Genomic DNA, 23,759 nt, shown 5'->3' on the forward strand with positions numbered 1-23,759 from the left:
CGTCAGGTCGTTGGCGGCCTCCGCGGACGCGGCGCGCGCCTCCTCGGCCAAGGCGCGGTCGCGCAAACCTCGGAGCTGCTCCTCGGTCACGTCTAAATCGTGGACGGCGGCCGTCAAACGCGCCTCGAGCTCGTCGGCGCGCTCCACCTCGTTCGCGTGGTCCTCGCGCGTCGCGGCGATGTCGTCCTGCAGGCGCGACGCGAGGTCGCTCTTCTTCTGGAGCTCGTCCGTGAGCAGGTACTGCTTGAAGCGCCGCGACGCGAGCTCGGTCTCGTGGACGGCGATCTCGGCCTCGGCCTTCACCCTGGCCTCCTTGGCGGCGGCTTCCGCCTTGTCCGCGCGCGTGCCGCTCGCCATCTTCGCGAGCATGTTCACGGTAATTTCTTTCTGCGCGAACTTCAGCGACGTCCGGAGCCGCTCGTTCTGGGCGACGGACCGCTGCATGCGCTTCTCGTTGAAGAAGACGACGCGCTGGAGCTCGGCCTTCTGCGTGCGGTTCTCGCGCTCCAGGTTCTCGCACTTCAGGTTCGCCTCCTGGAGGATCTGGAGGATGGACCGGTTCTGCATCGCGGCGATCTTCATGGCCTCGTCCTTGCCGTCGCTCTGGGACTGGACGACGCCGAGCTGGCGGAGCTCGTGCTCGCGGTCGTCGATCTTGCGCTGGGCCGCGCGCAGCAGCTTGTCCTTGGCCGCGAGCGCGTTCGCGAGGTCGCCGAGCTCGCGCTCGAGCTTGTCGAGCGAGAGCCGGAGCTGCTCGTTCTGGTTCGACAGCATGTCGATCTCGTGCTGCTTCGTCAGGATGAGGCGCTCGCAGGACGCCACGGAGACCTTGGCGTCGCTCCCCGTCTGCCGGCTGCTCGACTGCGTCCCGGACCGCTCGCCGCCGGCCTTCGACGCCCGACTCGGCGACGCCGGCGCCTCCTCGGCCGGGGCCGCCGTCATGATCGTCCCGCCCGTGGAGAACATGGACGACTGCGCCATGGTCTTGGGCTCGTTCGCGCTCATCGCGTCGCGCCTCGACGGGCAGCCACCCGCGGACTACGCCTCCATTACCGACCGCGCTAGTCGTGTTAACATCAGCAAGATGCAGTGTAACACCCGACTTCTTTCTGCGAGCCAAAGGATGGCAGCCCTTCGGGACCTATCCTGATAGCATGGGCGAGCCGGAGGTGCGCGCCAAGCGGGCGAACTCCCTGGCAGGGCAGATGTTCAAGGCGGTGCTCGCGGACTCGTCCTCCGACGAGGAAGCGCTCGTCGACGCGCCCGCGGCGGCCGTCGCGCTGGCGCCGGACGACGCGGAGGCAGCGGCCGCGGTGGACGACGCGGCCGCCGCCGCGGTGGACGACGACGCGCCCGCGAAACCGAAGGTCGCCTTCGCGGCGCCGGCCGAGCCGCCGGCCGAGGACAAGCGCGCGTCGCTCCGGGCCTTCGGCCAGCAGCAGAGCGCCAAGTACCTCGACACCAACTTTGCGCGGGAGCCGTCGCGCCTGCGCACGGAGACCTTCTCGGCGACGCTCATCGACCAGCGCATGCGCCGGTCCATCTACATCGACCGCGAGCGGTCCGACGTGGGGCTCTTCGACAGCCCCATGGAGGACGTGAGGATGGTCCTCGAGCGCGAGGCGGCGAACGAGAGCCCGTCGGCGCGGCGGCGCGGCGAGCGGTGCTGCTTCGGCCTGCTCCCGGCGCCGCCCCTCGTCCAGCCGGACTCGAAGCTGCACGTGCGCTGGGACGTCGCGCAGGTGTTCTTCTTGGCGTACGTCGCGACGATGGTGCCCGTACGCGTGGCCTTCGAGTGGCCCGCGCTGGGGCTCTTCCTCTGGCTGGAGCTGCTCATCGACGTCTATTTCTGGCTCGACATCGTCGTGAACTTTTTGACGGTCGTGCACATCCGCAAGGGCTTCGAGCTGACGATGGTCACGGACCGCGCGGGCCGGGGCAGGAAACGAGTGCGAACTTCCGAACTTCAAAGGATCCTCTCTCGGTCGTTTTCCGCTCGTTTTGGCTGATTTTGGGACGAGCGATCATCTCTCGGAACGGTCTCGAAGCGTGGACGCTCTTCCGGGAACGAGCGCGCGCGGAACACTCACGTTGAAGCGATGTTGCATCACTCGTGTCCCGCCCAGGCGCGGGCATCGCGTGGCACTACGCGCGGACGTGGTTCCTCCTGGACCTCGTGGCGTGCCTGCCCGTGGGCTACGCCTACAGCATCAAGATGTACGGCTTCAAGGAGCTCAAATGCAACCTGGCGCCGCCGCTGGGCTGCGGCCGGGGCTTCGCGGGCGGCGGCGGCGCGCGCGAGACGAGCGGCTCGGCGTTGCGGCTCGTGAAGCTGCTGCGCATCTTCCGCCTGCTCAAGCTCGTGCGCCTGGCGCGGCTGAGCCGCTTGTTCGAGAAGTACGAGGACGAGATGATGTACGTCATGGGCTTCCTCCAGGGCGGCAAGCTCGTCTTCGTGCTGGTCTACGCGAGCCACTGGATGGGGTGCGTCTTTCTTTCGAGCGCGTTTGGAACGCGACCCACGACGGTAGGTGCTGCTACGCGCTCGTCTTCAAGTTCACACGCGGCGAGGTCACGGTGCTCGAGCGCTACGTCACGTCCGTCTACTGGGCCATGCAGACGATCACGACCGTCGGCTACGGGGACCTCCAGGACACGACGATCAACTCGCAGATCTTCTCGATCCTGTGCATGGCCATCGGCGGGGCGGCCCGCGTCGCGGAACTACGTGGCCCCGGTTTCATGAAAAGACCCGTCCACAGGCGGCATCATGTTCGGCCACCTCATCACGTCCGTCTTCAACGCGCTGTCTCCCGAGACGCACGAGCGGCAGCACCAGGAGCTCGTCTCGGCGATCATGGGCTACCTCCGCGCGAACAACATCCCCCTCGCCGTGTCGCGCCACGTGCTCCAGCACGTCCGGAACGGCGTCCCGCGGCCGCGACGATGTTCGAGAGATGTGGGGCGGGAAAACAACAAAACTCGTCACCGACGCACCCACGCAGGTCCGGAAGCAGAACTCGCGCCAGTACGTGGACCGCGACATGCTCGGCGCGCTGCCCAAGCAGCTGCGGGTCGAAATCTACGACTATCTGCGACCGTCGGCGTCCCGCGGCCGCGACCATTTTCGGGTGGGAAGACGATGAAACATCGTCACCGACGTGCGCGGTAGGTACCGCGACACGATCCTCGTGGCGCCCATCTTCAGCGGCTGCCGCGAGCGCTTCGTGAACCACATCTGCATCGCGCTCTGCCCCATCACGTTCCCCGTCGGCGACCACGTCTACGACAAGGGCGACGTCGCCGAGGAGGGCATGTACATCATCAGCAAGGGCGACGTCGCCATGCGCTACACGGAGTCGGCCGCGCCCTGGGAGGAGCCCGGCGGCCACGATTCCGACGACTCGTTCATGGGCCGCGCGACGGTCTCGGAGGCGCGGCCGCCGGAGGCCGCGGCCGCGGCCGACGCGCCGGGCCGCTGGAGCTTCCTCGGTAAGAAGCCCCCGCCCAAGGCGCCCGCGGCGCCCGCGGGCCACCGGCCGAGCGGCGGCGGCAAGCGCGGCTCGCGCCGCGCGTCGATGACGCTGCGCACCGTCGACCTCGCGGACGGCCAGGTCTTCGGCGAGGCGGCGATCCTGGGCTACCCGCGGCGCATCGAGGACACGGTGGCCTGCACGACGACGTCGCTCCTGTCGCTCACGCAGGCGTCCATCGAGCACGCGCTCCACCTCGAGCCGCGCGTGCGGCGGCGGCTCACGATCATGTTCGTCGACCGGCTCCTCAACGCGCGGTGCGCGCGCGTTGAGGTCTGCGAGATCCTGCAGGACTGCGACCTCGCCTGGCTCCTCGACGCCGCCGGCGACGACGGGTGCGCCGTGGCGCTCGCGCCCGACTGGCGCGACCGGCTCCACGACCCGGCGCTCCACCGGCGGGACGCGTCCTTCGCGTCGCGGCCGCCGTCGCTCTCGGACCCGCCGGACGCGGCGGCCGCGTCGGCGGACCTCGCGGAGCTCAAGCGCGACGTCAAGGCCATCCTCGCCCACCTGGGCATCGACGGGGCGGCGTAAACGCTAGCGATGGTGCATGCGGCGTTACCCCGTCCTCACGCGACGGGCACGGCCGCGGCGCGGTTCGCGCGCTTGATGAGGAGGTCCTGCTCGGCGATGGACTTGGAGAGGGCCAGCGCCGCGTCGGCGGCGCGGCGCTCCGCGACCTGGCACCGCTCCGCGAGGTGGAGCGCGTGGTCCTTCTGGGCCTCGTGGTCCGCGAGGGCCGCCGCGAGCCGGACCTCGAGCTGGCGCTCGTAGTCCGCGAGCTTGACGACCGTGGCGTGCTCGTCGGCGAGGCGCGCGTTCGCGTCGGACACGGCGGCGTCGCGGTCCGCGCCGAGCTTGAGGAGCTGGCCCCGGTGGCGGTCGACGGCGGCCGCGAACTGGTGCGCCGCGTGGTCCGCGGCGCGGCGCGCGGCGGCGAGCGCCTCCTCGAGCTTGCGCTTCTCCGCGTCGTGGGCCGCGCGCGCCTCGCTCGCCTCGCGGGACCGCGACGTCCGCGCCTCGTCGAGGTCCTTGGCGTGGCGCGCGAGCTCGCGGTCTCGGGCGTGGAGCTGCGCGGCGAGCTCCCTACACTTCTCCCGCGCGGCCGCGGCCTCGGCGGCCGCGCCGCGGTGCTCCGCGTCGTCGACGTCCGCCGCGTCCGTGGTGGCGGCGTCGCGGGCCGCCAGGGCCTCCCGGAGCCGGGCCTCCGCGCCCTTGGCGCGCGCCTCCGCGTCCGCGGCGCGCCGCTCCGCGTCGGCGCGCCGCTTCTCGAGCTGCGCGACCGCGTCCTCCGCGGCGGCGTCCGCGGACCGGAGGGCGCGCGCGGCGGCGGCCTCGGCGCGCCGCGCGGCGTCGGCGTCGCGGCCCGCGCGCTCCGCGCGCGCCTCGGCCTCGGCCATGGCCTCGTCGCGGCCGCGCAACTCGCGCTCGCGGTCGTCGACGGACTGCGCGCCGCGGGCCCGCTCGCGGTCCACGGCCTCGCGGATTTGTGCGGCGAGGTGCTCCGCCTCGGCGACGCGCTCGGCGCGCAGCCGCTCGAGCTCGCGCGCGGCCTGGTCGCTCCGCGCCTGCGCCTTGTCGCGCGCGAGCAAGGCGTTCTCGGCCTTCTCCCGGGCCTCGCGGCCGACGGCCGCGACGGACTCCTCGCGCGCCGCGTAGGCCGCGAGCTGCTTCTCCATGCCGCCCATGACCCGGAGCATGCCCGCGTTGTCCTGGCGCACGGTCTCGAGGTCGCGCGCCGCGCGCCGCGCGCGCTCGCCCTCGAGGTCGCAGAGCTGCGTCCGCGCGGACAGCTCCTCCTGGAGCTCGCGGCAGCGCGCGGCGGCGGCCTGGACCCGCGACCAGAGCTCGTCGCCGTCGGCCTCGAGGCGGCCCCGGAGCTCGTCGCAGACCCGCGCCTTCTCCGCGAGCTCGTCGCGGAGGCGGCCGTTCTGCCCGTGCAGCGCCGCCAAACCCTCCTTGAGCTCGCCGAGCTGGGAGTTCGCGGACGCGACCTCGGCGCCGTGCTTCACGTAGCGCGCCTCGAGGGCCGCCTGGGCCTCCCGCCGGCTCGCCTCGGCCTCCTCGAGCGCCGCGAGGCGCTCGCGGCACGCGCCGAGCTCGTCCGCGAGCGCGCCGTTCCTCGACGCCGTCGCGTCGCGCTCGCCGACGCAGCGGTCGAGCTCGCCCTGGAGCACGCTGCTCTGCTCCACGAGGAGCGCGTTCTCCGCCATGAGGATCTCCACGCGCTCGCCCATCTCGCGCGCGCGCTCCTCGGCGGCGCCGCCTAAACCCCGCGGGCCCGGGACCTCCGCGCCGCCGGCGTCGTCGCCCCGCGCGCCCACGGCCTCCGTCAGGCGCAGGTGCAGCTCCTCGTTCTCCGCGACGAAGGTCTCGGCCCGCTGCCGCAGCTTGCTGATGTCCTCGCGGGCGCCGCAGAGCGCCTCGTCGAGCTCGCGCACGCGCCGCTCCGCGGCGCCGACGAAGGCGCGCGCCCAGGCCGGGGCCGACGCCGCGAGGTCCGCGACGCTCCGCAGGGGCTCCCCCTCGAGCATGCCCTGCGTCATCTTCTCGATGGCCTCGATGCCCGCCATCGGCGCGGCCGATGCGAACGCAATCACGATTCGAACTGTCTCCGGTGGGCTGCCACAAGCTGAAGTTGGCGCTGCAGCGAATGTTTCCGGGCGTGAAATCGTCGAGTTGTCCGCTGCTAGCGCGCCGTCGGGCTGCCCCTCGGTGCGCCGGCGCCGTCGGGTCGACCGTCGCCGGGTCGAGTCGAGCGGTCGGCGTTTGCCGTTTTCCGCGTGCGCCGCGGCCGGAGCGGCGCGGCGCTGCCCGACGCGCGGGCAGCCCCGGCGCTCCGTGCGGCCGCGACCGCGCGGCGGGCGCCATGCCGACGCTCCCGAAGACGTCGAAGCGGCGCGCGCCGCCGCCGCGCACGTATCCGCCGCTCGCGCCGCGCGCCTTCTTCGTCCGCCGCGGCGGCGGCGACGACGAAACGAACGCGGACGCGGACGCGCCGCCGGCGGAAGAGCCGCCGACGCACTGGCCCGCGCGCGTCGCGTACCTCGCGCTCGTGCTGTCGCCCGCGTCGCTCGCCGTCATCCTGCTCCTGAGAAAACACGCCTGGTTCATGGAGCCGGCCACATTCTCCTACGACTTCGAGCGCCGCGTGAACGTCTACCGCGAGGAGGCCGTGTCGCCGCGCTACTTCGGCGCGCTCGCGGGCGCCCTTTGTTTCCTGATCTTCGTCATGTTCGTCGTCGTCGCCCTCGAGCCGGCGGACCCCGCGCCGGCGACGCGGAGACGACCGCCGCGGAAGAAGCGGCCGCCCGCGCGATAGCGGCGGTCGCGCGACAGCATTAGGGTTGCCCTCCGAACAGGCTCTCCGCGGCCCGCGACGCGTCGCCGCCGTTCGCCTCGAGCACGGCGATGGCCGTCGCCGTGTCGACGCCGAGGGCCTCGAGGAACGCGACGGGGTCGTCGTAGCCGCCCGTGAGCGCCGCGGCCGCGTTCCGCGGCGCGCCCGCGGGGCTCACCCAGTCGGCGTCCTTCGCCGCGTCGTGGACATTCATGAGGAACTCCAGCTGCTCGTCGCGCCGCGAGACCTGCTCCGCCGCGTCGCTCGCGTCGAGCTCGACGTTTTTGCGCTCGAGGAGCTCCTTCCGCAGGTCGTCGAGCTCCTTGTGGAGGAGCTTGATCTCCTTGTCCTTGGCCTCGGCGACCTTCTCCATCTTCCGGCGGTCGAGGAGGTGCTTCGCGTTCATCGTGCACTTCTCCCTGAGCGGACGCGCGGTCGGGGGGCGCGGCGCGTCGGAGGCGCCGGGACCGCGCATGTTGAGCACGCTCGCGCGGAGCGTCTCGTAGGTGAGCTTGCCGTCGCTCTCCTTCAACTGCTTCGCGAGCTTCTCCGCCAGCGCCTGCAGCTCCTTGACCCGTTCCTCGTCGACGACCTGTCGCGAACGCTCACGACGAGACGAGATGGTTGGATCACGACCTGCTGCTCCTCGGCGCGCTCCTCGTCCGTCGGCGCCAGCGCCTTGAGCTGCTCCTCGAGCTCGACGACGCGCGCGGTCTTCGCCTCGAGGCTCGCGCGCGCCTCCAGGAGCGCCTGCTTCTTGTTTTTCAGCTCGACTTCCATCATCTTCGACTGCTTCTGCATGATCGTGAGCATGGTTCCTCGTCACCGACTGCTTTGCAGCGTTAGCGTCCCATGTTAATGAAGCACGTCGTGCGGCGCTGGCACATCGAACAGGGAGAAGGCTGCCCCATCGCATTCAACGTCGCCGTGTGCCACGGCATCGTGCTGCAGCTCCGCGTGGAGGCTTGTGGAGGACTCGCTGTGCGAAGTCGCGCGCCGCCGTCGAAGCAGCGCCGCCGTCGAAGCAGCTCGCATCGACGATGGCGATGCGCCGCCTCGCACTGCTCGCCTGCGCGGCCTTGGCCGCCGCGCAGCTCTACGAGGACCACGACCACGTGCAGGAGTTCACGTCGTCGAGCGCCTTCGAGAAGGCGATCCTCGAGGACGACGCGGCCATGTGGGTCGTCCACTTCTACCAGAGCGGCGACGAGGACAAGGGGTCGCCCATGATGGCCGACGATTTCGCCGCGTCGGCGCAGGAGGTCTACGCGACGCTGGGCGTCAGGGCGGCCGCCGTCGACGTCAAGGAGAGCGGCGTCGCGAAGGTCGCCAAGCGGCTCAACGTACAGCAGGTGCCGCTCGTGCTCGGCTTCGGCGGCGCGTCCACCAAAAACCCCTACACGGGCAAGAGCGACCGGCCCGTCGTCGCCTTCGAGCAGGTCATGACCGAGAGCGGCTTCTCGAAGACGTCGTTCAAGCGCTGGGTCTCGTCGAAGGTCGTGCCCGGCGACGCCGTGTCGCGCGTCGAGTCCGAGGGCGCCCTCGCCAAGGCCGGCGCGCCCCTGGCCGTGCTCCTTACGGAGCGGGCGACGACGTCGGCGCTTGCGAAGAGCATCGGCGTCGCGTTCCGCGGGCGGCTCTCGGTCGTCGAGGTGCGCGTCGCGGACGAGCCGTCGCCCCTCGCCGGCGCGCTCAGCCGCGACGGCGACGAGCTGCCCGTGCTCCTCGCGGGCGCCGACGCCTTCACGTCGCGGGAGGCCCTCACGGCCTACGACGGCGACCTGAAGGACCGCGGCGCCGTCGTGGAGTGGCTCGAGGGCTTCGCGTTGAAGGAGAAGAAGGCGTCGTCGTCCGCCAAGGCCGAGGCCGCGGCAGAACCCGCGGAGGAGGCGGGCTGGCCCGCGGGCTACGTCCTCGCGACGGCCAAATCCGCCGAGGACTACGCCAGGCTCGTCGTGGACGCGGAATCGGCCGTCGTCGCGTACGACAGGGCCGCGGGCCCCGGCGCGCTCGTGGGCAAGGTCCTCGACTTCGACGGCTCCGGCGCCGTCGTCGCCGTGGAGGTGGACTGCGACGACTGCGCGCCGGCGGGCCCCTACCGCGCCTACGGCGCGGGACCGAAGAAGAAGAAGCCGCTCTCCGCGGGCGACGACGCCGCGGCCGCGTTCGACGCCGCGGCCGGCACGCTCGCCGCCGACGACGTCATGGTCATCGCCGGGTCCATGGACATGGACGCCTTCATCCGCCGCGCCATCAGCGCCGGCGAGGGCGACGCGCCCGTCGGCGTCGCGCTCTTCACCAAAAAGGGCGACGTGTCGCCCGCGATCCGCGCGCTCGCGACGACGCTGGGCAAGCACGCGGGCGTGAAAGTCGCGCAGTACTCGAACCCGGAGCCCGGCGCCCTCGAGGCCTACGGCGTGCGCAAGCTCCCGTCCGTGCTGGCGTTCTTCGCGCAGGCGCCGGACGAGACGACGCCCATGGACCAGCGCGCCATCGGCGCGGCCCAGTACGACCGCCGCCAGTTCGGCCCGCCGTCCTTCCGCAGTTTGGTGGCGTTTTCCCTGGACGTCCTGGGCCAGCTCGCGCCCGACCTCGCGAACGAATTGGACGACGGCTTCCACGGCGCGTCGAACTTCGACGCCGCGGCGGTCAAGAAGGAGAAGGCCGCGCGCGCGGGCGGGCCCGCGCCGAAGAAGGGCGGCGCCGTCTTCTCGTCCTTCAACGACGCCGACGCCTGGGCCGAGAGCTGCGGCGCCGAGTCGCCCTACGCGCTCTGCGCGGTCGCGCTCCTCGACGAGCACGGCCGGTCGACGTTCGCCGACGAGCTCGCCGTCGCCGAGGGCGTGGCCAAGGCGGAGCAGCCGTCGCCCTTCGCCTTTGGCTGGGTCGACGGCGCGTGCTTCGCCGACTTCTCCGCCGCGTTCGACGTCTACGAGAGCTCGCTCCCGACGCTCGTGGCCTACGCGCCCAAGAAGGAGCGCTACGCGGCGCTCGTGGGCCGCTACGCGGCGGCCGACGTCAAGTCCTTCCTCCGCGGCGTCGTGTCCGGCCGCGTGCCCACGGCGCCGCTCCGCGCGGCGCTCGCGGCCCCCACCGGCGGCGACTGCGGCGCCGTCCACGCGGCCAAGTTCGCGCCGGCCGAGGAGGACTCCCTCGACGACGACTTCATGGCCGAGCTCCTCGCCGAGGAGGCGGCCAAGGCCGCGGAGCTCGAGAAGGAGGCCGCGGAGGAGAGCAAGCGCCTGAAGAAGGAGGCCGCGGACGCGAAGAAGAAGAAGAAGGCGGCGCCGCCGGAGGACGCCGCGCCGAAGAAGAAGAAGAAGAAGAAGAAGACGACGAAGAAGAAGGAGCTCTAGGGGGTGGTGAGTGGCGTAACTTTCTCTCGGAGACGTCCGGAGACGTGGGCTGTACGGCACTGTAGGAGGGGAATATATAGCAGCCTGCCCGCGCTTTGCGTCTCGACGGCGTACGTTGTACTTCTTGTTGCTAGCCATTATTACCTAGAACTTCACTTCCGTGATGCGCTTGCCCGTCCGGTGGAGGTAGAGGCGCTTCTTGAGCTCCGGCACGTTGCCGGCGATGCTGAGCTTGTCCTCCTTGAGCGCGCGCTTGAGCGAGGGGCGGGTCATGTCGGCGATCTCCCGCTGGTGCTCGAAGTGGGGCTTGAGGAGCTTGAGCTCCGCCGCCACGTCGAAACAGAGCCACACCGAGTCGTCGTCGTCGCTGTCGTAGTCGCTGTCGTCGACGTCGCGCGGCTCGTCGAGCGGCTCGCCGTCGGAGTCGACCTCGTCGACGTGGATCTTGAAGTCGCCCTTGCACTGCCCTTGGCGGAAGAGGTACTCGCCGTTCTTGTTGAGCGGCGCGTGCTCGACGACGCGGAAGGGGTCGTCGCGGATCTGCATCGTGTAGCCGTCGCACTCGAAGGTGGGCGAGCCGCCCTGGTCGAGGTGGCTCCGCAAGAGGTTCGCCGCCTTGTGGCCCCTCGCCCTCGCCTCCGCCGAGAGGAGCTGGAACTCGGAGACCTCGTCGCCGCCGAACTTCCGCGCCTTCTGCTTCTCCGAATGGTTGTGAAACGCGTGTTCCTGCGCGGCCGACATCTCGGCGCTCCCGAAGCTGGCGTTGGCCTTCCGCTCGCGTGCTTCATCCGTCTTGCCCTTGCATTCCTCGGCGTGCATGGCCTTCTCGCGGCCCCGCTGCCGCTCCCGCGGCCGCGTCAGGGACGCGCCGGCGACGGTCTGCCCCGCTTCCATGCGCCGGAGCCTGGGAGCCTCGCGGCTCTGCGGCGCGATCCGGCAGCCAAGGCCGTCCTTCAATGTCTCTATGGCATCCGCCTCCACCCACGCGACGCGCGTGTTGAGGAGGACCGCGGCGTCGATCATGAAAATTCGCGACGTGCCGACGAAGAGCGCGCGCTTCAACTCGTCGCGCGCGGGCGAGCCGAAGTACGTCTTGCCGCTCTTCTTGTGCTTGGTCCCGTCGGAGACCCGCCGCGACGCCATCGCGCCCTTGATGCGGTCCGCGTCGTCCAGGGCGACGACGATCGTCGCCACCGCGTGGATGTTGCCGTCCGCGTCCTGCTCCGTGAGCAGCGGGTTGCGCCGCGTTATTTCGTCATGCGGTTCGGCTTCGTCGAGCGCCTCCTGGATGGCCGCCCAGCCCTTGGGATCGCTCTCCCGCAGCTGCTTGATCAGCGTCGCTTTCTCGCTGTCACTCAGCAGGCGCGACGGGGCGTAAAGGTTGTTGCTGTGACCGATGCACTCGCGTTCGTCAAAGAAGATCTCATGCACGGCGCCCTGCCGGATGGTGTCGCGGTTGGTCACACCAGAGATAGGCATATTATCGAGAATCAGTCAGCAAAGGCTCGCGCTCGGTGATAAATTTGTGTATTTGAACGCGGGGTCTGTAGAACTGCGTCAATTTATGTTCAACATTGACCTTTACCGGGGACCCGCGATTTCGACGTCGATGGCGACGGCGCCCGACGCCTCGGCGTTGCCGCCCCCGTTGTTCTCCCCCAACCCTTCCCCCCTGACGAGGGGGAATTCTTAAATCCAGTCTAGATTTGTGGTAGCTTCCTAATTTAGAGGTGGCTCCACCAGTCCTCCCCCGCGCCCGCGGCCACGTCGAGCCCCGCGGTCTCCGCGTAGGGCACGCCGAAGTGGGCCTCGAGCGCGCGGCGCACGTCCTCCTCGGAGCCGAGGTCGACGACGTCGACGACGACGCCGGGGCCGAAGCGCGGCGCCGTGACCTTGAGCGACGCGTTCGAGATCGTCGTCTTCCGGTGCCGCGTGACCTTGGAGCAGACGAACTTGCGGCCCATGGGCTGGCGCGCGTAGCGCGCCGCCTCGGCCTCGAACTCCGCGAGCGACGGGCCGTGATGCTCCCAGGCGCCGTGCGCCGCGGCCCAGCGGAGCCGCGGCGCCCAGGCGCCGCCGCGGCGCCACTGGAGCTCCCAGTCGTCGTCGACGGCGACGACGCGCGACGCCATGCCCTCGGGCGTCTCGACGGCGTCGCCGGAGGGCGCAAAGGGCACGGCGGCCAGCGGCGGCTCGCCGAGGCCGACGTCGACGAAGTAGGCGTCGCCGCCGGGGACGCGCGCGACCACAGCCGCGTGGCTCGGCACGTGGCGGAAGCCCGCGTCGCCGCGGCCCCGCTCGGGCCCCGCGTAGACGCGGCAGGGCAGCAGCTTGCACTCGAAGCCCAGCCGCGCGAGAAACTCGGAGAAGAGGCCGTTGAGCTCGAGGCAGTGGCCGCCGCGGCGCCGCGTCAAGATCTTCGCCCGCAGCGCGAGCGGCGCGAGCGGCGTCCGCCGGCTCCCCGGGAGCAGCAGGTCGAGGTTCTCGAAGGGGATCCGCTCGAGCTGCGCCTCGATCAACAGATCGAGCGTCGCGCGCGTCGGCGGCGGCGGCGCCGCGTCGAGGCCGAGGCGCGCGAGGTACGCGGCCACGAAATGATCGCACGACACCGCGTGCATCTTCAGCACTCGTTTCGCGTCTTCCGGCACGCACCAGACGTTGCCGTCGTGGTCCGCGTAGCCGCCCTGGTACTTGTCCGGGCCCGGCGGCAGCGACCCGACGAGCGCGCAGGCGTCCGACGCCGGGTCGATGACGAGCGCGGCGTCGGCGTCGCAGGGCACGCACCAGATTCGGCCGTCGCCGCCGAGCACGCCGCCCTGCCACTTGTTCCGCCGCCGGGGCAGGTCCCCGAAGAGCGACACGGCGCCCGTGGCGCAGTCGACCTTGAGCACGCGGCTCGCGTCGGACGGCACGGCGTAGACGCAGCCGTTCGCGACGCAGCCGCCGCCCCACTTGTATTTTCCGCCGTTGAAGGGCTCCGCCTCCGGCAGCGGCAGCAGCGCGACGTCCCCCGTCGCCGCGTCGACGCGCAGCACGCTGCCCGCGTGCGCCGGGAAGCCGTAGACGCACCCGTCGGGTCCCAGGACGCCGCCGTGCCACTTGTGCTCGCCCTCGAGCTCGGGGCCGATCAACTCCGCGCGATCCTCGGCCGTGACGACTTTCAGCACGCGCGACGCGTTGAACGGCACGCAGTACATGTTGCCGTCGTCGCCCAGGATGCCCCCGTACCACTTCGCCGGCCCCGCGGGGAGGTCGCCGAAGACGCTGACCGCGTCGCCGCGCGCCGGGTCGATCTTGAGGACCGCGTCCGCGTAGCACGGGACGCCGTAGATCTTGCCGTTCGGCGCGAGCTGGCCGCCGTGCCACTTGAAGTCGCCGGACGTCCGCCGCAGCTCCTTGCGGCCGAGAAGCTCGACCTTGGACACGTCGACGCGCGGCGTCGCCTTGAGCACGGCGTCGCCGTGCATCGGGATGCCGTAGGCGCTCGCGCCGACGGCGACGCCGCGGAGCCATTTGAATCTGTTCACGCCGCGCTTGTTGACGCAGCCCTCGCCGAGGACGCTCACGCGGTCCAGGCGCGGGTCGATTCGCAAAATGCTCGTCGCGTGGCCGGGGATGCCCAGGAGCGTGCCGTCGACGAGGGCCGCGCCGAGCCATTTCGTCTTGCCCTTGAGCGCCGGGCCGACGAGCTGCAGGCGGGCGTCGTTGTTAGTGCTTGTCGATGCGCCGGGGTCGCCGCGCGGGCCGGCTGGTGCGCCAGGGCTGCTGGCAGCGGAAGCTGCGCACAGCTCTGCCATAAGCTAGGGCAGTCCACGATAACAATCCTTACCGGGAGCCGGTTTGGCAGACCGCAAGGTAAATGTTGGCTGGCTGGCTGGCTCGGTCGCTGACAGCCACCCATTTCTTCAATGTAGACGTTGCATGTGCAAATCTTGCGATTTTCGTGCGGGAATCATGTCAAAATCTAGTTAGGCGCCCGGAGTGGCCCGCCGGGGGTGACGGAAGCGCGAGCGCCGACGCGCGTGGCCGGCGGCCAGCCGGTCGCCGCAGCCGCCCCAGGACGGCGCGGCGCGCCGTAGGCGCGCGTTGTAGAGGTTGTAGCGAGGGGTCGTTTCGTGGACTGGACGTCCCTGGCTGGCTGGCTGGCTCGGCCCCCGGCGGCTGGCTGCGGTCTTGGCCTGCCCTTGCCATAAGAGCGCTCGCTGAGTTCAAGGAGGTAAACATAAATGCCTTGAAGACTTCAAGTGGGTTCCAGTTCGAACCCCGCAAACTGCGGGGCAATGCTGGGCAGCCCTGCTCCGCTCGCGTAGCATGCCCGACGTCGACGACGCGGCGCCGCCGCGCCGCAAGGTGCGGCGGCGCGAGAAGGAACGCCGGCCGCAGCGGTCGCTCAGCGCCGAGCCCGTGAAATCGCTGAGCGACGGCGAGGCGGCGCCGGCGCAGACGCCCCTCCCCCGCACGCCCGCGGCCGCGACGCCCGGGCGGGGCGCGGCGCTCTTCCGCAAGATCCTCACGCCCAAGAGCGCGGCGAGCAACTGGCGGACCCTGCGCCAGGCCCTGGCGACCATCGGCGGCGACCGCGCGTGGTACAGCCTGACGCGGCACCAGGGCGGCCCGTCGGCCGAGGACGCGACCGCGGCGCTGCTCGAGCTGAGCGGCATCGTGCACACGTGCCGCGTGGCGCCCTTCGGCGCGCCCATGCCCGGCGAGGGCGTCTACGGCCGCGTCTGGCGCGTCCTCAGTGGCGTCGCGCTGCCGTCCGTCGACGGCGCGGCCGCGGCCGGCGGCGCCGCGCCCGGCCCCGCGCGCATCGCGCTCCTCGAGCAGCACGACGACCGCTCGCTGAAGATCTTCCGGGAGCGCGTCGCCATCGCCATCCGCGGCCGCGCGACGGCGCTGGTGATCACGGAGAAGATGGCGCGCCTCGTCGACGAGCGGCGCCGCGAGTCGCCGCACGACGCTCTCGTCGACCTCAACGAGCTGCCCTTCCCCGTCGTCGTGCTGCCGGAGTCGGACAACGAGTTCCTGCGGGACGAGATGCCCCAGTGGTCGAACACGCGCCTCGACGGCTGGCGGGACCTCGAAAAGCGCTGCGCGGCCGCCGGCGGCGCGGAGCCCAAGGAGTCGAGCCTCGTGGCCCGGGAGGCGCTCGCGGCGGCCCACCGGGGCCACGACTTCATCCTGGACTCCTTCGACGACCGGGGCGTGGATGTGTTGGGGGCGCGCGACGACCGCGGGCGCACGGCGTTGATGCTGGCGGCGACGTACGGGAGGCTGGGCGTCGTGAAGAAGCTCCGGCAGCTCGCGCAGCGCGCGGAGGACCGCGGCGCGGGCCGCCGGGACCGGGCCAACGAGCGCGACATGCGCGGCCGCACGGCGGTCATGCACTGCGTCATCCGGAACCGCGTCGACGTGCTGGCGGCGCTCCTGGGGCCCGCGTGGCGCGCGGACCCGCGGTCGCCGGACGCCGCGGGTTTGAACCCGCTCAAGGCCGCGGTGAAGAACGGGCGCAACGAGGCGGCGACGGTGCTGCTGCGCCACGGCGCCTGGGTGCGCGAGGACACGGCGGAGCCCTGGGCCCAGGACGTCTACCGCTTCGCCGTCGAGAAGGGTTTGTGCGACGTCGTCCGCGAGTTGTACGAAGCGCGCGCGAAGCTCCTGAGCTACTCGCGCTACGACGGCAAGGGCGATGTGCTGGATATGGACCTGGGGTCCGCCGTGGGCAGCCCGCTGCTCCACGCGATCCGGCGGCGGCGCCACGACGTCGTGGACCAGCTGCTCCGGCCCTACCGGGACGCGCGCGGCGCGACGTTCCACCTCTGCAACGTCGACGCGAAGGACGGCGCGGGCCGCCGCGCGCTCCACGAGGCGGCGATTTTAGGGGACGTGGGCCTGGTTTCCCGCCTCATGACCCACGTCCAGGGCTGGCCGACGATCTGGTACGGCGGCGAGAAGCGCGTGTCGCTGAACGCGCAGGACGACCGGGGCTACTCGGCGCTGATGCACGCGGCGTCGCTGGGCTACGTCAAGGTCGTGCTGGCGCTCTGCGACCCGCTGAACCGCTCGGGCGTCGCCGAGGACATCGACGCGGACCTCGCGGAGCACGCGACGCGACGGACGGCGCTCCACCTCGCGGCGATGTGCGAGATCGAGCAGCCGAAGACGATCCGGTCCCTCTGCGTCCACGGCAAGGCCGAGGTCTCCGCCAAGGACAAGTACGGCCACACGCCGCTCCACCTCGCGTCGGACCGGAAGAACGTGTCCATCATCCGCGCGCTGCTCGACCACAACGCGGACGTCGACGCGCGCGACATCAACGGCAACACGCCCTTGCACTCCGCGGCGCGCGTCGGCGCGACGGGCGCCGTCATGGTGCTGCTCCAGTCCGGGAGCCACGTCGACACGGCGAACAAGTGGGGCGACACGGCGCTGCACATCTCGCTCATGCGCTACCACACGAAGGACCAGAAGCTCAAGCTGTCGACGCTCGGCTGGCTCGACGAGGACCAAGCGTACGGGGAAACGTCGCTGCGGGAGAAACTCAGCGGTTTCGGCCACGGCACGATGCGCCGGCTCGGCGACCTGGCCCACGGTGACCTGCCGGCGGCGTTCGGCGGCGGGCGCGAGCGGCGGCTCTCGTCCGTCGTCGAGGTCGCGGACGTCGCGAAGAAGGGCAACTTCGAGGGCGTCGTCGAGCAGCTGCTCAACGGGAACGCGGACCTGGGCCGGAGGAACAAGCACGACCTGCCCGCGTTCTCCGTGCCCCTGCAGGAGCACTACTTCAACATCAAGAAGGACGACTTGGAGGGCGTGCTCCACGCGCGCCACGCGGCCGTGTTCCGGTCGCCCGCGTCCATCGGCCGCGCCATCCTGCGGTTCCTCTGCGCGCCCTTCGCGGGCGCGCCCACGAACCAGCACAAGACGCGCGTCGCGGACGCGGAGACGCCGAAGGAGGGCGAGACGCCGCCCCACGCGCTGAAGCGCCGCGACACCTTCGACGACGCGGACTCGCGCAGCGACCACCACGGCGAGGCGCCCTACCACCTGCTCTTCGGGAACAAGCGCGTCCAGAAGGCCGTCGGCACGGTGTGGCTCCGCAAGTGCTTCGCGGGGTCCGTGCTCATGCTCGCGTTCTACCTCGTCTTCGTCGCGTGCCTCACGACGCTGGCCACGGTCGTCGTCACGGGCTCGTCGGGCAGCTCCTTCGCGTCGTCGGCGGAGTTCGCGCGGGGGCTGCGCGACGCCTTCGCGGAGGACGGCTTCGCGGCGAGGACGGCGGCGCGGAAGCCCGCGAAGGGGCCGCACCCGTTCGACGGCGAGGCGCTGGGCTTCGACCAGGTCACGAACGCCGACGACCTCTTCCACTTCCTGGAGACGACCTTCGCCGCGGCCCTCGACGCGCCGGCGCCGGAGCGCTGGTCCGGCGACGGCCAGGAGTCCATCGAGGTCGACGGCCGCGACTTCCTCCCGGGCTTCGGCGTGCTCGTGGGCCTGCCGCGGCTCATGCAGTGGCGGTCGCGCGCGAACCTCTGCGACGTGCCGGACCGCGCCGAGGGCATGGTCGCCTTCTGCTTCCGCGAGCCGTCGAAGCCCAAGGGGCGCAGGCACTGGACGGCCGCGGCGTTCGGCGGCCGCGGCGCCGCGCGGCCGCTGTCGCGCGGCGCCTACGGCCCCGGCGCGTCCGACGACGACGGCGCCGTGCCCGCGGCGGCGCTCCGGGGCTACACGTGGCGGAGCGGCCGCCAGCTCGGCCGCCGGGGGCGCAGCCGCGCGCTCACGTACGCGACGTACCCGGCGGGCGGCTTCGCGGTGGACCTCCCGCGCGCCGCGGCGAACCGGAGCGACGTGCTGGCGAGCCTCGCGGCGAACGACTGGGTCGACGCGGCGACGCGGGCCGTGGACCTGCGGCTCGTGGTCTACAACGCGAACGCGAACCTCTTCTGCGCGCTCCACTTCGTCGTCGAGTTCCCGCCCGAGGGCGGCGGCGGCATCCCCTACGTCGAGTCGCGCGTGGCCCGCGTCTGGCCCTACCTGGCCACGGGCGCGGGCGGCGGCGGCGGCGGCGGCGGCGACGGCGCGGGCGACGGCGGCGTCGTGCTGTGGCTCGAGGTCGCGTGCTTCGTCTTCGCGTGCTTCTTCTTCGTCCAGGAGTTCGACCAGGCGGTCAAGGAGAAGTACTCCTACCTGACGAACCCCTGGAACATCATCGACGTCGTCTTCTTCGTGCTCGTGGCGGCCTACGCGCTGACGCGCGTCGAGCAGGTCCACGACGTCGACGGCGACGACGTCGACTGGAACGCGCGCGACGAGGTCGTGCCCGTGGACCGCGCCTTCGCGCTCGCGGACCGCCACATCATGATCCTGAGTTTTCTGTGCTGGGTGAGCTGGCTGCGCATCTTAGAGTACCTCCGGGTCTGGAAGCGCGCGGCGATCCTCGTATTGGAGATCACGTACATGGTGCAGCACCTCACGGTCTTCGGCGTGCTCATGCTCATCGTCTGCATGGCCTTCGCGTCCGCGGAGCACATCATGTTCGCCTGGTCCGACCCGCACTACAACACCATGGTGTCGGCGCTGGGCATGAACTGGGGCTCCGCGTTCGGCGAGGTGTCCTACTGGGAGATCCTGACGATGGACGGCGCGGGCACGGGCGCCTTCCAGCTGCTGAGCGTGCTCTACCTGCTCATCGTCGTGCTCCTGCTCATGAACCTGCTCATCGCCCTGCTGAGCGAGCAGACGGTGAAGGCGCACGAGCGCTCGGCCAAGTACTGGTGCTTCGTGCAGCTCGGCATGGTCACGCACCAACGCGACTCCTTCGTGTCCCTCCTGGGCAACGGCATCGCCCGCACGTTCCGCCGCGCGGCCTTCGCCGACGCGGGCGCCGCGCGCGACTTTGGCGCCTACGGGGTCATGATGGAGAAGCTCGAGGCGCGCGTCGACAACGCGATGGACGTCGACCGCGACGCCGCGGGCCTGGCGCCCGCGCAGAGGAGCCCGCGCGTCGCCGTCGCCGCGACGCCCGCGCCGCCGGTGACGCCCCTCGACGAGGGCGCCGCGGCGATTCTGAAGGGGGCCAAGGACGCGAACGGCGGCGGCACCGCGTGCCTCATGCTCTGCAAACGTCTACTGGACAGAAACGAGCCCTGGCCCGACTACGCGACGTTCCTGCGCACCCACGTCGGCGCGCTGTACCCCGAGATCGAGTACTTCAACGGCCAGGACCTCAAGGAGGACGTGGGCGCGTCCGAGCCAGGGCAGCAAAAGAGAGCGAAATTCCCAACTTCAAAGGCTCATATCTCGGCCGTTTTCCGCTCGTTTCGGCTGATTTTTGGACGAGCGATCATCTCTCGGAACGATCTCGAAGCATGGATGCTGTTTCCGGAACGCGCGCGCGTGGAACACTCACGTTGAAGCGACGTTGAATCACCCTTGTGCTGCCCAGGTCCGAGCAGCACGACGCGGCGTCGCGCGAGCGGTCGGAGCGCATCGAGTCCCTGTGCCTCGTCGCGAAGCTCTTCGGCAAACACCGCGGCGGCTGGAACGAGTGCAAGACGGGCAATGCGCCGCTGTCCGACGCGGATTTGACGTTCCTGCGGGAGGAGCTGCTGGAGCGGGTCGTCGCGTCGCCGCAGAACGACGCGCGGACGCGCGCGGAGAAGCTCGACAACCTGTTCTGCTACCTGGCCTGCTGCACGGTGGGCAAGATCAAGGCCTTCGCCGACGACGTCGCGCTGGAGACGCAGTTGGAGTCCGTGGACCACGACCTGATCTTGCGGAACGCCATGTCCGCGTGTCCGGGACTGCTGCCGTCGTACCAGCGCCTCGACCAGGGCCCCGACACCGTCTACCTCGTCGCGTCCACGGCCTTTAACCTGGGCCAGTTCCTGCAGGGCGAAAGCTTGCCGGCGTCGCTCGCGCCGCTGAAGCATTTGTGCAAGTCGGACCCGTCGCTGCTCCGGTTCACGCTCTTCTCCTGGATCGCGCGCGTGCCGGCCTTCACGCGGCTCAAGTTCCTGTTCGACGGCGCGAAGGTTGCCTGCGAGCACCTCTTCGAGTTGGAGAAGGAGGACTCCACGGAGGTCAAGGTCTACGACAAATTCCTGAAGCATCACGCGAAGAAGCTCGACATCCCGAAGGACGACCGGCGCCAGGGCGACCGCCACCTCGTGCGCCTGAGCATGATGCTGCGGGCGAAGGCCAACGAAGTGCCGCGGCTGCGGCGGGCGCTGGACATGCTGGAGCCCGCGACGCGCGCGCTGCTCGTCGACGAGCTCAACAAGTCCGGCGTCGACGACGGCTGGGCCATCCTGGTCTACTACGCGCCGGATCTGCTGCGGAACATCCTGACTTTGGACAAGCAGAACCCCGACTCCGACGGCACGAACGGCGTCATGCACGGGCTCGTCCTTTTGGCGAAGGTGTTTCGGGAGTCTCGAGCGAGGCTGGATAGACACCTGGGCATCGGCGTCTACACGGTCTCCGTCCACTCGCTTTCTTCCAAGGCCGCGACGAAGGGCATGACGCTCAATCGCTTCCTCGACGAGTCGGCCTTCGTGCTCGAGCACATGGGCGACGAGGGCTTGGTGAACACGAAGGAGTGCAAGGACCACTTCGCCAAGTCGCACCCTCCGTCCGACCACGGGCGGTCGCCGGGGAGGATCCGGCGTTAATGTGGGCATGGGCGTTTTGTTTCCACGGCGTCTCATGAAAGCGGCTAGTCCCGGCATCAGTTTTCCCTTGTTGAACTACAACACTACTTCAAGTTTCCCGTCAAGCAGTCGATCGATCACTCGTCGATCACCACGAGCCGCGCCACGACATCCTGTTCGAGATGCGCGAGATGCGCGCGCTCCTGTGCATCACGGCTCTCGCGCAGGCGTTCCTGCACGCGCCGCGGCGAACGATCCGCCGGCAGACGATCCGCGCGACGGCGAGCGACGACGACGAGGGCTTCAGCATCGCCGGCGACGAGGAGGAGGTGAGCCTCGACCTCGTGGATCTGCTGCGGGCGCCCCCGGACGCGGCCCCGAACCGGAACCGGAGCGTCGACTACTTTGGCGAGTCGACGTCGGAGCAGGACCAGGAGTGGTCCGAGGAGGCGGACCTCGGTGCGACGGGCGAGACGCTCGAGGAGGCGCTCGCCGCGCTCGGCGGCGCGCGGCCCGCGGACGCGTCGGCCAAGGTCTTCTGCAGCCGGTCCCTGAACCTGCGGGGCATCTCGGTCATCGGCTACGACATGGACTACACCATCGTCCACTACAAGTGGCGCGAGTGGGAGCTGCTGGCCTACGAGTGCACGAAGCGGGTCCTCGAGGAGATCGGCTTCCCCGTGGCCGACCTCGAGTTCGACAAGGACCTGGCCTGCCGGGGCCTCGTCATCGACAAGGACCGGGGCAACTTCCTGAAGATCGACCGCCACGGCTTCGTGCGCCGGGCCATGCACGGCGACGCGCGCCTCGAGGGCAACGAGCTCGACGCGCTCTACGGGCGGACGCAGGTCGACCTGCGGTCGAACCGCTTCTCCTTCCTCAACACGCTCTTCAGCGTCTCCGAGGGCGTCATGTACGCCCAGCTCGTGTCGAAGCTCGACTCCGGCGCGCTATTTCGCGACGCGTCGCCGCCCTTCGACGCGAGCAGAGTCGCCAACTACGCGGACCTGCACCGCGCCAGGGCAGGAAAAGAGTGCTTCAAGTTATCTTCAACATGAGTGTTCCGCGCGCGACCGTTCCGGGAATAGCATCCACGCTTCGAGAACGCTCCGAGAGATGATCGCTCGTCCAAAAATGAGCCGAAACGAGTGGAAAACGACCGAGATATGAGCCTCCAAAGTTGGAAATTTCGCACTCTTTTCCTGCCAGGCACCGCGCGGTGACCAAGGCCCTGGGCCGCGCGCACGGCGGGGGCGGGGGCACGCCCTTCGGCATCAAGGAGGCCGTCGTCCGGGACCCGGCCAAGTACACGCAGCGCGACCCGGACCTGCTGCGGGCGACGCTCGGCGACCAGCGGACCGCGGGCAAGAAGCTGGCGCTCATCACGAACTCCGACTGGTGGTACAGCAACACGATGATGACCTTTGTGTGCGGCGGCGACGACTGGCGCGACCTCTTCGACGTCGTCATCGTCTCCGCGCGGAAGCCGAGCTTCTTCACGACGGAGAAGCTGCCGTGCTACGAGGTCGTCACGGGCGCCGCGGAGACGGCGGACGGCGCGCCGTTGCTCCGCGAGGCGCGGACGATGGCCGCGGGCCGCGTCTACTGCGGCGGGTCCGCGCGCCTCGTGGAGAAGCTCTTCAACGTCCAGGAGGACGAGCTGCTCTACGTCGGCGACCACATCTTCATGGACGCGAACGCGGTCAAGGCGTCGATGCGCTGGCGGACGGCTTTGGTCGTCCAGGAGCTCGAGGCGGAGATCGAGGCCGCGCGACGCGAGCGCAAAACGGGCGAGCGCATCGACGACATGCTGCGGCGGAAGGACGACCTGTCCGAGCACTTCAACGGCCTGAAGAACTCGCTCACGCGCTACGCGGACGGCGCCGGCGCGCCGTCGCCGCCGCACGCCGTCGACGAGGCCTCGGCCGCGCTGGCCCGGGACCGCGCGCGCGTGCTCCTGGGCGCCATGAAGGACCTCGACGGCGAGCTCGCGCCCTACCTCTACGACGAGGGCCACACCTTCAACAAGCACTGGGGCTACCTCACGCGCGCGTCCCACAACGACAAGAGCCACCTCCAGCGCCAGATCGAGAAGTACGCCGACATCTACTGCGCCAAGGTCACGGACCTCTACAAGTACACGCCCTACCACTACTTCCGCGCCGCGCCCCAGATCCTCGCCCACGAGAGCGACCACGCCCACGACTAATTTTTCAGCGGCGACGGAGACGACCATGCCCACGACTCATTTTCCAGCGGCGCTGAAGATTACGCGGCGTCGACGTCGATGGGCGTCGCCGCGGCGACGGCCGCCAGACCGTCGAGCGCGGCGACGACGTCCGCCGGCGCGCCGTCGCGCGCCTTGAGGTCGCGCCGCGTCTCCTCGAGGCACGCCAGGACGTCGAGGCGCGCGGGCCCGTCGATGGCCTGGATGAAGGCGATGCGCCGCAGGTCCGCGTCGCCGATCGCGAGCACGCGCTTGAGCGCCTCCGCGCCGGCGCCGAAGACCTGCTTCTCGACCTCGTTGGCGACGCGCTCGCGCAGCGCCCGCAGGAAGTCGAGCAGCTCCTGGGAGGGGTCCTCCGCGCCGACGACGCGCTCGACCTCGGCGTCGAGGAAGTCGACGAACGCGACGGCGACGATCGTCTCGGCCTCCTCCGAGACGGCCGCGTCGAGCGCGTCCGACGAGTTCCGCGCGGCGCCGACGAAGAACTGGAGCAGGTCCCGCCGCGTCGCCTCGACGGCCGCGGCCTCCTCCGCGACGGCCTCGAGCACGGCCCGCGCGACGGTCCTCACGGGCTCCTCGCAGAGCGCGTCGAGCTGCGCGCCGTCGCACGCGAGCAGGTCCGCGGCGCGGCGCGTGAGGAGCCGCGCGGCGCCG

At 70.6% G+C, this 23,759-nt stretch overlaps 5 protein-coding genes across 5 annotated transcripts; 3 read left to right on the top strand and 2 right to left on the bottom strand.

Moving 5' to 3' along the window:
• Positions 1 to 1,154: 1,154 nt before the first annotated feature.
• On the top strand, positions 1,155 to 10,261 carry AURANDRAFT_70690 (hypothetical protein; the record flags this gene model as incomplete). The annotated part of the gene is made up of 8 exons (XM_009034785.1): positions 1,155 to 1,998; positions 2,127 to 2,484; positions 2,532 to 2,737; positions 2,763 to 2,917; positions 3,006 to 3,100; positions 3,173 to 4,063; positions 6,363 to 6,777; positions 7,968 to 10,261. 8 exons carry the CDS (start codon positions 1,155 to 1,157, stop codon positions 10,227 to 10,229), a joined length of 5,226 nt encoding a protein of 1,741 aa, XP_009033033.1.
• Positions 10,262 to 10,373: 112 nt separating this feature from the next.
• Positions 10,374 to 11,708, bottom strand: AURANDRAFT_61186 (hypothetical protein; the record flags this gene model as incomplete). The annotated part of the gene is made up of 1 exon (XM_009035159.1): positions 10,374 to 11,708. One exon carries the CDS (start codon positions 11,706 to 11,708, stop codon positions 10,374 to 10,376), a length of 1,335 nt encoding a protein of 444 aa, XP_009033407.1.
• A 245-nt stretch (positions 11,709 to 11,953) lies between these two features.
• Positions 11,954 to 14,026, bottom strand: AURANDRAFT_61187 (hypothetical protein; the record flags this gene model as incomplete). The annotated part of the gene is made up of 1 exon (XM_009035158.1): positions 11,954 to 14,026. One exon carries the CDS (start codon positions 14,024 to 14,026, stop codon positions 11,954 to 11,956), a length of 2,073 nt encoding a protein of 690 aa, XP_009033406.1.
• A 2,170-nt stretch (positions 14,027 to 16,196) lies between these two features.
• Positions 16,197 to 16,670, top strand: AURANDRAFT_5622 (hypothetical protein; the record flags this gene model as incomplete). The annotated part of the gene is made up of 1 exon (XM_009034612.1): positions 16,197 to 16,670. A coding segment is annotated over one exon (474 nt), but the record flags the coding sequence as incomplete, so codon positions are not given.
• A 4,399-nt stretch (positions 16,671 to 21,069) lies between these two features.
• NTD2 (putative 5'-nucleotidase) lies at positions 21,070 to 23,087 on the top strand (the record flags this gene model as incomplete). Its single annotated transcript, XM_009034786.1, has 3 exons — positions 21,070 to 21,842; positions 22,043 to 22,787; positions 22,908 to 23,087. The coding sequence occupies 3 exons, from the start codon at positions 21,070 to 21,072 to the stop codon at positions 23,085 to 23,087; spliced, it is 1,698 nt and encodes a 565-aa protein (XP_009033034.1).
• Positions 23,088 to 23,759: the final 672 nt, after the last annotated feature.

The sequence above is a fragment of the Aureococcus anophagefferens genome (assembly GCF_000186865.1).
Source record: "Aureococcus anophagefferens unplaced genomic scaffold AURANscaffold_2, whole genome shotgun sequence".
Lineage (NCBI taxonomy): Eukaryota > Pelagophyceae > Pelagomonadales > Pelagomonadaceae > Aureococcus > Aureococcus anophagefferens.